Source organism: Marmota flaviventris, chromosome 5 (genome assembly GCF_047511675.1).
Source record: "Marmota flaviventris isolate mMarFla1 chromosome 5, mMarFla1.hap1, whole genome shotgun sequence".
Taxonomy (NCBI): Eukaryota; Metazoa; Chordata; class Mammalia; order Rodentia; family Sciuridae; genus Marmota; species Marmota flaviventris.
Genome location: NC_092502.1, coordinates 11,367,167 through 11,381,821, shown reverse-complemented (window position 1 = coordinate 11,381,821; position 14,655 = coordinate 11,367,167). Strand labels below are relative to the sequence as shown.

The 14,655-nt window shown below is 44.7% G+C and overlaps 1 protein-coding gene across 4 annotated transcripts in view; it reads left to right on the top strand.

Moving 5' to 3' along the window:
• Kcnip1 (potassium voltage-gated channel interacting protein 1) overlaps positions 1-13,102 on the top strand; it is a 309,010-nt gene extending 295,908 nt beyond the window's left edge. For all 4 annotated transcript variants that reach the window (XM_027938666.3, XM_027938664.2, XM_027938667.3 and 1 more), the window contains 6 exons: positions 662-731; positions 2,049-2,119; positions 2,893-3,000; positions 8,129-8,233; positions 9,669-9,731; positions 13,055-13,102. In XM_027938666.3, the coding sequence (XP_027794467.1) occupies positions 662-731; positions 2,049-2,119; positions 2,893-3,000; positions 8,129-8,233; positions 9,669-9,731; positions 13,055-13,102 (465 nt within the window). The remainder of the gene's footprint in view (positions 1-661; positions 732-2,048; positions 2,120-2,892; positions 3,001-8,128; positions 8,234-9,668; positions 9,732-13,054) is intronic.
• The last annotated feature ends 1,553 nt before the right edge of the window (positions 13,103-14,655 follow it).

The following is a 14,655-nucleotide window of genomic DNA, read 5'->3' as shown; positions in this document are numbered from 1 at the left end:
GCGATCTTGACGAGGCAGCTGGATGGCAGCAGATGGCACAGTGTCCAGAACAGAGGGGAATCAACATGGGTTGGCATCGACCGTGGTTCCATGCCACATCATACGTTAAGTTTACAGTTCTCAAATATGTCAATGAAGTTGACATGAAAATAGTTTGGAAGTCATAATCTTGAACTTATGTATTATTATATTAATATTGTAATGATTATGTTCTGATTTTAATATTATATGATAGAGCATACACTATGTTAAGTTTTTATAGGTGGTCCACGTCGAGACGATGGGTTAAACTGCCCAACAACCTTCTTGGCCCCCTTTCTACAGGTCAAGATGTTGGGGATCAGAGACTGACATGACCCTAGTCACAAAGCTTAGAAATGCTTTAACCAGGATCCAAAACCAGATTGTTTAACCCTGAAGCCCCATTCTTTCCCCTGTGTGGCGTCCATTCTCAGATGACATCTCATCATTTTGCAAAACAGGTTTGGTCCTAAGGTGGGATCACGTCCCAGACACCCACCTTAGAGACACAGAAATGCATGGGTGCTGTGCAGGGCTGCCCACCAGGGATCAGAGGAACCTGGACCCCAACGGTGGGTCCAGGCTCCTCTCCTGGGGCGGACCCCCAGACATGTCCCACTGACTCTCTCCCTTCACCCAGGAGTGCCCCAGTGGCGTGGTCAATGAAGAGACCTTCAAGCAGATCTATGCCCAGTTCTTTCCTCATGGAGGTGAGTCTGACCTTGAGGAAGGCCCTCTCTAGTCGGCACCGTCCCTTCCTCCAAGTCCACCCTCCTTTCCCGTCCCCTCCTCATTAAAGCTGTGGGGTTCTCTAAAGCGTTAACAGAAAAGAGCGCTAAAAGGACCCACTCCAGGAGGGGAGGGAGGTGGGTGGTATCCCTCAGAGGTCTCCTGGCAGCTCTGGAAAGCAGGTATTGTGACCCCAGAAGGAACAAGCGAGTTTCAGAGACCCTGGGCATGTTACCAGGACCACACTCTAGTGCATGACAGACAGGGGGATCCCAGAAGTGCCTGGGGCCAAGCTTTCCACACCGGCTCCTCCATGGGGCCAGACTCTTTTTGAGACCAGCCAGAAATTTGGGAAAGAACTTTAGCAACTGCTAGAGACTATAAAATAGACGAGTCCACCAAGATACGGACAGCTCGAAGTCATGCTTGTGAAGCTGCATAGCAAGGGTACTGGACCCCCAGCACCTGCTCCATCACCTACCTGATCCTTAGGGACAGCTCTGGCCCCAGGGACCTAGGGCCGCATTAGTGGCCCCTCCTGAGACTTCTGTGTGTCATATGCCACCTTGCATTCTGTCCCCAGGAGCCATCTCCTGCAGAATCCTGTCCCTGGATCTAGACAATACAGAGATCCAAGTCCCAAACACGTTACAGACCCTGCTGATCATGGGCCTACTCAGCAGCAGACGGTGCCTCCATAGGTGCCCAGCACAGGCCCCAACCCAAGTTGAGGGAAAGTAGCTTTGTCTCACGCAGGCCCCAGAACCGGTTTCTTGAGCTCTGTTGAGCTGTCTTTGTCAGGTTTCGCTGGGTAGCAGGTGGGGCTCTAGTTTAACATACTTCTTCAAAAATGTCAAGATATAGGTCTTACTACCTGGGTGTCCAGAGATGGGAAAGGGAAGCTCAGAGAGGTTGCTTTAGATGCCTCCAGACACACAGCTCTGTTGTAACAGAGCTGCCACCCAAGCCAGGTCTCTGCTCCTGAGCAAAGGCTCATTCTGTAGCACCACATGGCTGCTCAGACCCTCACACAGTCGCCAGCCAGCCAGCCAGCCACCAGAGGCTACATGCACAGGGAGGCTGGAGTCATCTCGAGATGGATAGAGGAGGAGCAAGGGCATGTCCCACTGCTTACTAGAACTACCCACCTGAACCCCAGGGTTTGAGCCAGTGGGCTTCAGCCTACCAGTCTCTCCTTTCGGTCGCCCTCTCCTTCTGGCCAAAACCCTGCCTCTGTGTTTAAAGCCCCCTCCCCCGTGTGGAGCCTAGCTCCTCACCTGCTCCCTCTCTGCCTGCAGACGCCAGCACCTACGCCCATTACCTCTTCAACGCCTTCGACACCACCCAAGCGGGCTCCGTGAAGTTCGAGGTATGCTAGTCTCTTGGGTACACTCTGGGAGTCCCCTACTTCCTGTTGCCTCTCCCTCTAAGTCACAGGGTCCTGGGGGGAATGGGTCAGATCAGAAAGCTCTCAGTCAAGACAAAGAAACTTTATCCATGTGATGAACATTTCCTAAAGAGAGAGAGAAGCAACTCTCCCCACTCTCCAGGTTTTCGGGGACTTGGGGTCTGAGCCCGACAAGTTTAAGAGTTCACTTGCCCGCTGACCAGGGCCGCCTCTGGACTCAGCGTTGTGCATTGGTCATCTCGTGGAATCCTCACGATACCCCTTCAGGGCTGGGCTGAGTTGCTTCCTGTCATTTTCCTGATGAGGAAAGTAAGGCAAAGACAGGCTGAGCAGCTCTGCCAAGGTCGGAGAGCTAGTAAGTGGCGGAGGCGGGCGGGAACATGGGCAGCCATAGTCCCCGTCCAGAGTCCCCACCGGGAGCTGCTAGAGCATGACAAGCACAGGATTGCAAAACTGGGGTCAGTCTGGAATGGAGGTGGCCTTACTTAACTGCCTGGGGGTGACTCACAATGCAGAGCTCCGTTCTCCCCCAAGGGGCACCTTCCTCACAGCGGGCAGCGTGGGCAGTGCCCAGAGGGAGCTCCTCAGCCAGCTTGGCCATAACCTTTGGGCACACCAGACGTGGAGGGAGAGATGTCATTCTATAAAAGCCCCACAGGGTCTGACCCACAGAGCCAGCTAGCTGCCCACCCAGCAACTTGGTGGCTCACCCACTCCTGTCTCTTCTGCTTCAGGACTTTGTAACTGCTCTGTCGATTTTACTGAGAGGAACTGTCCATGAGAAACTAAGGTGGACATTTAATTTGTATGACATCAATAAAGATGGATACATAAACAAAGAGGTAAGTGAGCTGAGAGCAGGGGCTGACGGGGACAATGGAGGTGCCAAGAGACTAGGAAGCAACTCCCAGACATGAGGATAAAATTATCTGAATGACGCGGCAGATCCACTTTGGGGCCACAGAAAATGAGCTGGTCCCAGAAAAATGAACAAGGCGCCTTTGACTATCCCCACTGCTGGCCCTGCCCTGTTCCCAGGTGCTGGAGAAAGGATTCGGCAGCCTCCGTGTCCTGGGCCACACAGATTCGGTGCACACCACCCACGATTTGTTTTAGTGAAGGCCTCCTCCTCATAGGGGACCTGCATTTTAGCCAGTTAGCAGCCACACGTTAGAGCCCAAAGCTGAAATGGTGGGATGACAGGCAGTTCTTAAAGAGAAAAGAGGTTTCTAAAGTAGAGGGAACTACCATGGGATCGCCCCAGCACAGCCTCACCTAAATAAAGCCAGAGAGAGGAAGAAGGGAGGTGTCGCTGTCTTTAAAGAAATCATGCCAATCAATCTTTGAATCATTGATTGGCACTTAGAGCCTCAATACATGTTCAGCTGATGAGATGCTCACAGGCCTGTCTCAAAACTCACTGTGATTGATGTCTGCTTGAGTTGAGCATCCAAGGCATCCCATTTGCTGAGCTCCTATGTGCCAGGCATGGTGCCCAGAGGTTGGACATCCTCTCTGACCTTCACCTCAGCCCTGCCAGGTTCTCTTGGTACGGAGAGAACACTGATGCTCAGAAGGTTTCCTTAACTTCATTCCTCATTCATTCTGTCTCGTGCTGCTCAACACCTGTGTGAGGGTTCCCAGGTGTTCTAGGTGCTGGAGAGAAAGAGGCAAACCATCAGACCCGGCTTGCTCCCACAGAGCAGCATGGAGGAAGGACAGTAAACAGGCCTAATGCAGACAGATAGGTAGATGTCTTAGCAGGGACGGTCGCAAAGGCGACTAAGATGGTGTTGCCACACTGGTGCCAGATATGCAAAAGCCAGGAAAAGTGTTCCTGCAAAAGGAACAGCCACTTGAGAGGCTCTGAGGCAAGACAGAGCTCCTTGGAAGACACCTTTAGGGAAGTAGAATTGCAGGGCCAGGGTGCAGCTCAGGAGTGGAGCACGTACCTCATGCTTGAGGCCCAGGGATGGGTCCTCAGCACTGAAAAGGTAGGGGGCAAATGGAAATGCAAGCCAGAGACTCGGAGAAAAGGCTTTTAAGTTCTATACCTTGCAAAAGGTTGGTGTCCAAAATATAAAATGAATGTTTATAATTCAATAAGAAGATAACTCAATTAAAAGTAGGTAAAAGAGCTAAACAGATACTTCAGAAAGGGAGATAAGTGAATGGCCAATAAGCCCATGAAATATTTCTCCATATCTCTGGCCTTCAAAAAATGCAAATTATAACTGTAACAAAATATAATTATACACCCAGCAGAATGGCTGCCATGAAAAAGGCCACTTGCTGGAAGGATGTGGAGCAATAGAAACTCATGCAGGCTGGTGGGATGTAAGATGACACAGACACGTAGAAAATGTCTCAACATCTTTGATAAAGTTCAACATGCAATTAACATAGGATCCAGAAAACCCACCTTCAGGGATTTACTCAAAATATGTAAAAAATATATATATATGTAATTCCATAAGCAGAGCTGTTCATAGCAGCTTTCTTCATAATAGCCCCCAAACAGAAAACAACCCAAATAATGTCTGCTAACTGGACAATGGATAAACACACTGTGGTGTGTCCATGCAATGGGTTACCACTCGGCAGTAAGAGGAAATACATGATGTTGCCAGCGTCAGTGGCCCTGAGTCCCATGAACCACACCTTCAGTGGATGAAGACAATTCAGTTATACTGCATGCTTCCATTTATCTGAAATTCTAGAAAATGCAAGTGATTCCATAGTGACATAAATTTTACCAGTGGTTGTCTGGTGCCAGAGGTTGACAGATACTGCAAAGGGACATGAAAGTACTCCATATCTTGTGTGTGTGGCAGTGACATGGGTGTATGCATTTTTCAAAACTCATCTAAGGGTACACTTTATATGGATTAATCCGTTGTAAGAACATTATGCCTCAATAAGTTTGACTTATTTTTTTAAAGTGTACTATAAGGCGGAAGTACTTAGGGCTAGGCATAGAAAGTGCTCAAAAAAATGTGTTGAATGAAAAAGAAAGTCCCATCAAGCAGAAAAGAAAACAAGAGTCCAATATCACTCAAAATATAGACCACAAATTCCAAATGAAATGAATCCTAGTACTCTAAAGAAATGCATATGACTAGGATGAGGTTTATTGCAGGAATAATTCAATAGTAGAGAAAGTCTGTTAAATAATTCATCGTATCAATATATCAGAAGATTAAATGATATGATGCTAAAATCACATTCGATAAAATTTACCATCTATTCTTGATATTTTTTAAGAACTGCTAATAAATTAGGAGTAAAATACTTCTTCAGCATAAATACCCCAGCATGATACCCAGTTTCATATTTCATAGTGACACTAGAGGTTCCCAGTTATAGCAAGAATGAGACAAGAGTACACACAGCTCACCCACACTGTTACTTAACATTCTCTAAAAGTTCTTCAAGTATGATAAGTCAGAGAAAGAAATGAAACATAAATACAGGAGGTTGCAATATCCTTTATTAATGATACTATGTTCTATCTGGAAAACAAAGACAAGAAAATCAACTTAAAATAATAGAACTTAAAGTTATATACATATATATATCAAAAAGACGTTGGTTGATCAGTTATAACTAACAGAAAACTGTAACAAAGATATTATAATACAATAGTAAAATGTAAAGCACACAGGTATTTTTCAATATCCATAATTTAGATGATAAAAGGTTTTGGGGGAAATACAAAAAGGAAAACGTGAATAAGTAGAGAGACACACCATTTTCCGAAGGCGAGTATGTTATAAAGACAGTAATATTGTAAAGATAGCAATTATTCTCTAATTAACTAAATTTATTTTACTCCTACTCAGAATGAAAGTGCTATTTGGGGAGGAAAATGTGCACAGTCGTTATAGAGTCACATTGGAAAAGTAATCAGATGAGAATAGCAAAGATAATTTTCGAAAAGAAAAATGGTGGCACCGACTCTACCAGATAATTACAGAGCTAAAGCTTTATAACAGGTGCAATGAGGGGAAGTGGGTCAGTGGGCAGAAGAGAACACCAGGTACAAGTGAGAGCTGGGTTTAGGATAAAGGGAAAGAATAAAATGATGACTGATAATTAAATTATTCTGGGGAAACTGGTTAGCTACTTTGACAGTAAACATTCCCACTTATACATCCAAATTAATCATAGATATATAAAGTTGATTTTGAACTCTCAAAGAACTAGAAGTCATACACAGACACCTGACCTTGAATGAAAAACACATAAAGTCAAAGTTAGAAGTAATAAAAGAAAACTATTGATAGTTTCACTCTACAAGTCTTTTTCATTCTGTACATCGTAAATCATCATAAACAAAGTTGAAAAGCAAATGACAGACTAGCTAAAATATTTACAACCTGTAATCCTAGAAAGGGCTGATATTTCTAGCTAGTCATCTTAACAAAAGCAAGGGTATCTCCCGTGCTTACCTTTGCATTTCCTTGAAGCAGTATTGAATATGTGGTAGATTTTTTTAAATATCTCTTATGTAAATTAGCAATTTTCAAAGTATAGAAAGAGCTCTCACCGTCCAATCAGAAATAGATAACACAATGAGTAAAATAACTGAACAAAGTTCACAGGAAATGACGTGAAAAATAATGAATGCCTAATGTTAAAAATCTCACCAAGAAAGTGAAGTCTATTACAACAATGAAATGCTATTTGTCTCTCAAGTTGCAAATATGGCCTGAAAATTTGTATGCTATTACATTTTTAACTCAGAAAGTAGGATGCATGGTGTTCTCTCAATACTCCAAGAACCAGTGTCCTTGGAGAAGTGGTTGGTCCCCGGATTGACAGAGAGAAAATACGAGACAATCCTGGATCCCGGAAGGGACATGTAGAAAGGCTACTGGAGTCACTGAGGCAATTTAAGCAGCAAAATGAAAAATGATGATGATGGGTTATCACCAACAAAATGTAGTAAAAAAATGTAGTGAATATGTAGTAAATATCCATCAGTCCATACTGATACAAATAAAAAATCAAACATACACATAAAATGGGGAGAATTCCGTTTAATTAATGAATACAGAAGGAGTAAAGGGAGTACAGAATCAGATTAGACAAACATCACAAAGGTAACTTTTGTGGGCAAGATCCACAGACAGACACTGAAACCAGAGGAGAAGCCACCACCTCAATCAAGCACTTGAGGCCAACATCGCCAGCAATGAGACACCAAGACATAGAGCACTGCTTCTGACCATAAGAAAACCAGGTTCCAAATCAAGACACTTTGCCAACTAATTGACCAGTGTTTACATCGACAGTGCCCAGTCCTGAGGAGACTCAGGACACACAACTAGATGCAGTGGGGGATCCACAAATAGAAAGAAGACCTGGGAGAACTGAGGCAATTTGAATAAGCTACACAATTTAGGTCATAGCACTATAGTGGGTTAATCTTCTAGTTTTGATCATTTTCCTCTGGTTGGACAAGTTCCTATATTAAGGAATATATACATGAACTCTCTGTATTATTTTTGTAACTCTTCTGTAAATCTAAAATCATTAATAACAATTTTTTTTTTTTTAGAAAAACTCAAGTGCCCTGTCAATAATCCTGACGCTTGGTTCCTTTTTCTTCATTTAAAACAGCCACAGAACCTGTGAGGGTTTTTAAATCTCTAAGCCAGAACATTAGCTTCTTTGAAATTCAGAATAATATTTCAGCTTCCCCAGCCTGTGCATGGGGACTCCCACGTGTCACCCCCAATTGAGGACGATACCCAGCTGACTACCCGGGAGCTTCTGTGGTCAGGGAGAGCGGCCTTTGGTCTCCTCTCCAGGAGGAGCCTGCCGGGTGACAGCCCCTCCGTTTGCTGTTGACTCCTTCTCATCTAGTTAATTAAGCACAGGGGGAACCAGGACCCCAAACCCTGTCACCTCAGAAGAGCCTGACCTCGGGGTCCCCACCCGTGTGCTTTCCTGTCCCCTCTCCAGGAGATGATGGACATTGTCAAAGCCATCTATGACATGATGGGGAAGTACACGTATCCTGTGCTCAAAGAGGACACGCCCAGGCAGCACGTGGACGTCTTCTTCCAGGTGGGTGCCATGCGCCACCCACCCGCTAAGGTTGGTCGCCCGAGCATCTGAGCACAGGGCCTGTGTCCAGTCCTGTGTGTGGCCCTGCGGGGAACAGGAAGGAACCCTAAGATGTATTGGCCTTGAGGAGCCCCTTCCCCTGTGAAGCACAGGCTGCAGAAGAGAACATGAAAGTGTATTAATGGATTAATTAATAGATTAATTCCAAGTGGAACAGTACAGTCTAGAGTCTATAAAATGCTCGGAGCGTCTGAGTGAACCAAGAACTGTCTGATCGCTTGCGGTGCTGACCACTTGTGTCTGAGGGGTAGGGGGATTAAAACTAGGTGGGTCAGACTGTGATACCTCTAAATGGAAGTGCCTTGCTCTAGTACAGGAGGGGGAGGGAAGGGGAGGGGGAGGGAAGGGGAGGGGGGATAGTAGGGGATAGGAAAGGTAGCAGAATACAACAGTCACTAATATGGCATTATGTAAAAATGTGATTGTGTAACCGATGTGATTATGCAACTTGTATTTGGGGTAAAAATGGGAGTTCATAACCCACTTGAATCAAATGTATGAAAGATGATATGCCATGAGCTTTGTAATGTTTTGAACAACCAATAAAAAAAAGGAGGGGGACACTGTTGACCTTTGAGAAAGCAAGTGGCATCATCCTAGTGGCATTTGGGTAAAAATATTCATCTAGCAATGGAGTAACCTCAGAGCGCACTCCAGTCCACTTTGCAGATGGGGAAGCGGAAGCTCCCCCAGCCAGCAACAGAAACGGAACTGGAACCTCTTGTGTCCAGTGTTCTTCCTGCCAGGGGACAAGCTAGTGGCTTCCCTATGCTAGGGCTGGAAATGTTTGGAGTGTACCCCCAAAGGCTCACATGTGGGAGGCTTTATCCTCAGTGTGGAGGTTGAAGGTGATGGGACCTATAAAAGGTGGGACCTACTGGAAGGTCATTAGACCCCTGGACATTGCCTCAGAATGGATTAAAGCTGTAGTTCTCATGAGAGCCAGTTGTTATAAAAAGAGCAAGACTCTCTCCCCCACAGTCTGGCTTCCTCTCTCTCCATGTGATCTCTTCCACATGGGCTCCCACCATTGCAATGCCATCCTCCACGAGACCCTCACTAGAGCCAAGCCGAACCAGTGCCATGATCTTGAACCCCCAGAAATGTGAGCTGAATAAGCCTCTTTTCTTCTAAAGCACCCAACCTCAGGTATTTTGTTATAGCAACAGAAAACAGACTGATACAACACATTAGGATGTCAGCAGAAAAAAAATCGATGTCTGGAACCAGTCTTTTGATTTAAAGAAACTCACCAAGATCAAAGTGTTATAACCAGGGCCCAAATGGAGTTGCCTGTCTGGTGAGAAACTTTAAAGGTGAGCTTTGCAATGCAGATTGTCAGGTTCTTTAATGTGCTTCCTGTCATATCTTTCAGAAAATGGACAAAAATAAAGACGGCATCGTGACTTTAGACGAGTTTCTTGAGTCCTGTCAGGAGGTAAGGAGAGACCTCAGGCCACAATACCCCTAAATCTGGGAAAGGAGACCTGGGCTTGGGTACCTAAAGAAAAGAATGAGAAGCCTGCACATTCCTCCATTGAGAGCCAACAATAGCCACTCACAAGTTCAGGGATCCCTGGCCTGTGGCTGGTTTGGCTAAGAGTAGGACTGAGCAGACAGCCCAAAGGCAGGTTCTGGGGGGTGAAAACCCAGAGGGGACCTCTGTGAGTGGACAACACTGCCATTTCTCAACCTGCCTCTAGCTTCATGCCCTGTTCCCCAGGCTACAAGGGAAAAACCCACTCTGATTCTCAAACCGTGGTGTGCATAAAACTCCCTGCGGTGGTTGTGAATGTGCATATTACACGCCTTGACTATAGATCTGGGCTGGGTCTAGGAACTGTCCTACAAATGCCCTGGACCAGCGTGGCCAGAACTTTAATGTTCAGCCAACCTCCTTGACCATCTTGCTAAAGTGCAGACTCCACCTCCCAAGGTCTGGGGCGGGGCCTGAGAGGGCACACCCTCCCAGATAACCCAGGTGTTGCTGGTCCTTGGACCAAACTTCGACCAAGTCTAATGAACAGTCTAGCCCCAGAGCCTCCTCCAGAGACTGAACTGGAAATAATTTCTTCATCTACTTTAGAGGAATACACTTATACCTCTTGCACCTTATTTCAGGAAGGTACACAGTTAACTATGAACTCTACCCAAGAACTGAAATGTGAGAAAGCGGAGGAGTTATTGACACATACTGAGCACCTACCACGTTCCAGGTGCATTACATAAACTTTACAATAACCCTGTGGAGTAGCTGTCATGCGTACAGGGGGACGCTCTAAATATTTAACAACTAGAACAGACTGAACATTGACCCCTTGTGATGTACCTTGACCAGCGCCCTAGAGGAGCCCTGCAAAGTTTACATTAGACCTTTAGTTGATGGGTCTTTGGGTGGTCCAGGGGTCCTGGGAAAGTTGTTGGGAAGCCAGAAGGAAAGATCCTGGAGTCAAAGGGGAGGCCCAGGCCAGCAGGTACTTATCAGTAGGGTCAGAAATGTCTTAACATTTAACCATTATGCACCGACTGAAAAGCAATGTTGATCATTTATTTTCAAGAAGAGAAAACTGAGGCCTTACAAGGTTAAGAAATGTGACTCAAACCACAGTAAGTGATGCAGATGGAATTTAAACTCGATCGTTCTAATTTAAATACCATGCCCTACTGAGGTGTGTTTTCTTGACTTTGCCTTCTAAGAGTGGCTTTTGAATCATTTTCTTCCATCACAGCAACAGTTTCTATAGCTGTTCATTAAGTAACTCATTTCTTTTTTGCCACCCACGCCATAGGCAGTTATTTCCATCCACCCAATTGTATACATGAAGAAAATGAGGCACTGGGAGATTAAATAACTTGCCCAAGGTCACACAGCTAGGAAGTTCCAGGATTTGAATCCAGGTTGCTTGACTGCCATATGATTAGCTGCCACATAGCAACTTAAAAAGATTTCAGACATTCACAATCAACTTTTTCTCTGTTGATATTTCTCTCTATTATAGGTCTGCTTTCTATTTCATTAATTTGTGTTCTAATTTCTTCCTTCTTCTTTCTTATTTTCCATTTTCTAGGGTTTGAGGTTTTCCCAGTTTTTTTTTTTTTGAGATGAAAGTTTAGATCCTTGGCTTGTAATAATTCTTTTCTAATATTTAAATTAGGGATAAATTTCCTTCTGAATATTACTTTAGTTGAGTAATGCTTTAGATGCCACAAATTTTGAAATGTCATATTTTCAGTACATTGTAATTCAAAATATTTTCTCTGATGCATAGATTTAGCAGTGTGTTCCTTGATATACAAATATTTGAAGACTTTCTGCATTTGATACTTACACCTTAGAAAATATGTGTTAGAAAAAATGTAAAATATAGACACTCAATAACAAAACCAATAAAGCCAGGAGTTCTCTCCTTGAAAAAAAAAAACTAATAAAATTGACAAATGCTAAGACTGAATAAAAAGAGAGAAAACTCAAATTGTCAATATCAGGAAAAAAAAACAATAACATCACCCTACAGGTTTCATAGACATTAAAAAGATAATAGTTCATTATCCAGTAAGTTTGACATGAACTCCTTCAATCCAGACATGGTGGTGCAAGCCTATAATCCCAGAGGCTCAGGAGGCTGAAGCAGGAGGATTTTGAGTTCAAAGCCAGCCTCAGCAACTTATCAAGGCCCTAAGCAACTCAGCAAAACCCTGTCTATAATAAAATGCAAAAAAAAGGGGGGGGGGGGGGCTGGGGATATGGTTCATGGTTAAGTGGTTAAATGCCCCTAAGTTCAATTCCCAGTACCAAAAAAAAAAAAAAAATCCTTGTAAAACTCAACTTATTAAAGTTAATACAAAAAGAAATAGAAAATCTAAATAGTCCTATGTCTGTTAAAGACACTGAATCATGGGGCTGGGCTGTGGCTCAGTGGGTAGAGCGCTTGCTTGGCATGTGTGTGGCACTGGGTTCGAGTCTCAGCACTGCATAAATGAATAAAATAAAGGCCCATCAACATCTAAAAAATACATATTTTTTAAAAAGACACTGAATCATAATTTAAAACTTTCCCCCAAGGAGAATGTCAGACTTAGATAGCTCTACTTGCATATTCTCCCAAACATGTAAAGAAAAAATTATGCTAATCTCTTCTTTTTATCTTACTTTTCAAAAAAAATTTTTTTAGTTGTAGGTGAACATGATGCTTTTATTTTATTTATGTATTTTTATGTGGTGCTCAGGATGGAACCCAGTGCCTCATACATGCTAGGCAAGTGCTCTGCCACTGAGCTACAACCCCAGCCCCCAAATGATGCTAATCTTGTACAAACTCAGGGAAGAGAGAAAAAGGGGAATCTTTGCAACTTGATTTACGAGGCTATTATAGCCCGCATATGGAAACTTGCAAGGTTGGTTTAACATTCAAGAATCAGTCAATGTAGTTAATCATGTTAGTAGAATAAAGAAGAATAAAATGTGATCATCTTCATAGATACAGAAAAAAGCATTTGACTCAGTGCCCTTGTTTCTTAGAGGAAAAAGAAAAGCAAACAAAACATAGTTTTATTGGATGATGTGTTTTTTTTTCTGAACTCCTCCTTAGGCTAGAGGAGGCCTTTTGCCTTGGTTGATCACGTTCTAGGACCCTTTCCTTCTTCCTCTCATGCCCTCCTAGAGTGCCTTCTGACAAGAAACCCAGCTGGCCAGAGTTATCCACTTCTCAGCCAGGACCCTGGAGAGTTCTAACCACTTCTCTTCCCCTTCTCCCTTCCCAGGATGACAACATCATGAGATCTCTCCAGCTGTTCCAAAACGTCATGTAACAGGGGACACTCAGCCATTGGCTCTCAGAGACATTGTACTCGACAACCACCTTGGCACCCTGGTCTGCCCTTGTTCTGATTTTACACACCAACTCTTGGGACAGAAACACCTTTTACACTTTGGAAGAATCCCTGCCGAAGACTTTCTAAGATGCCTGGCATCAGTGGCTCAGTCTGATCGCCAGCTCTTCCTCTTCCCTCCTCTTGAGAGAGACAAGATGAAATTTGAGTTTGTTTTGGAAGCATGCCCCATCTTGTCACGCCGCTGCCCCACAGAAGGTCCCTCTGCTTGAGCTTCAACAGTAGTGCACCGTGTTCTGCTTACGTGCCCCTGCCCGCTGCCTCCACGTCGAGCAGACCTCGAGGAGTCTGGAAGCCAGAGGACCTCAGCCAAATGCACACCATCCTCTGATGGCCTCCCAAACCAACGTGCCTGTTCCTCTTCCTTTGTGGGAAGAGAGTGTTGTACTGAACAATTAGAGTCGACCGTGTCTAGACAGGGAGAGGCAGCACCTAACTCACGTAGAACAAGACGGAATTCTGAAGCATGGCATCGTCTGATGACCCAAACTCCCACAGCATTTGACTCCAGAGGCAAGGACCAATCATTCTCCCACACAAGCATCTGTGCTAGTTCATGCAAGTCCCCTAACACGCCCAGGGCGGGAGCCGTGGCCCAGTGGTGTGTACCGCCTCTCCAGCCCCTGCTCACGCCCAGCACTGCATGGCCCTCCCAGAAAGCCCAGAATGCCTGCAAATTGCTGTGATTTTATACCATGTTCTAATCAATAAACCGAACTATTTCTTACGCTCTCAATCATTTCTTCCATGACTCCACTGGGCAGGAGGGGTAAGCTGTGACAGGGAAGGTCCATTCATTCACCGGGGCATCCAGTTATTAGCATTTCCTTTGCCAGGCAGAAAAATCTTCGTCCCTAGCCCCAAGCCAGCTGAAGCAGCACCCCATTCAAATTAAAATACCATGATCATGTGCAAATGCAGCTTCAGGGGAAGACCCCTCACAACCTCTCCCTCCAACACCATTGCTCTCCCAAGACCCCCTAAGGCAGAAAGCCTGGAGCCCATGTGGTGTGACTATGAGGCGGATATCACTTTCTGCTCAGGGCCTTGAATGCAGGGGTCAATAAGAGGCTTCATCCTACAACCAGAAGATGATCACTTAAGCCAAACGCCATGTATTTTCTTTTTCCCATTTAACATAACATTAAGAGCAGACAGTAGCATTCTAGGAAAGAAAAAAAAAAAGCAATTTACTGAAGCCCTATTATGTGCCAGATGCTGCACGAGGTACGTTATATTCATTACCATATTTCAGGCTCATAGTCTATAGAGCATTCCGGAAGGTAGAGTCCATATGGGGACTTGCCTAAGGTAGCACAGGTGATAAAGATTATGGGGAATTAAACGCTCCCCACTCTCTCCTTGACCCAAGAAACTGGGGGTGCCTCCCACAAATCTCACTCATCTGTAGTCAGTTCAGACGGGCCTGGGGGTTCTTTGAGCCCCTATAATAGTTGAGGAAACTGGCATGG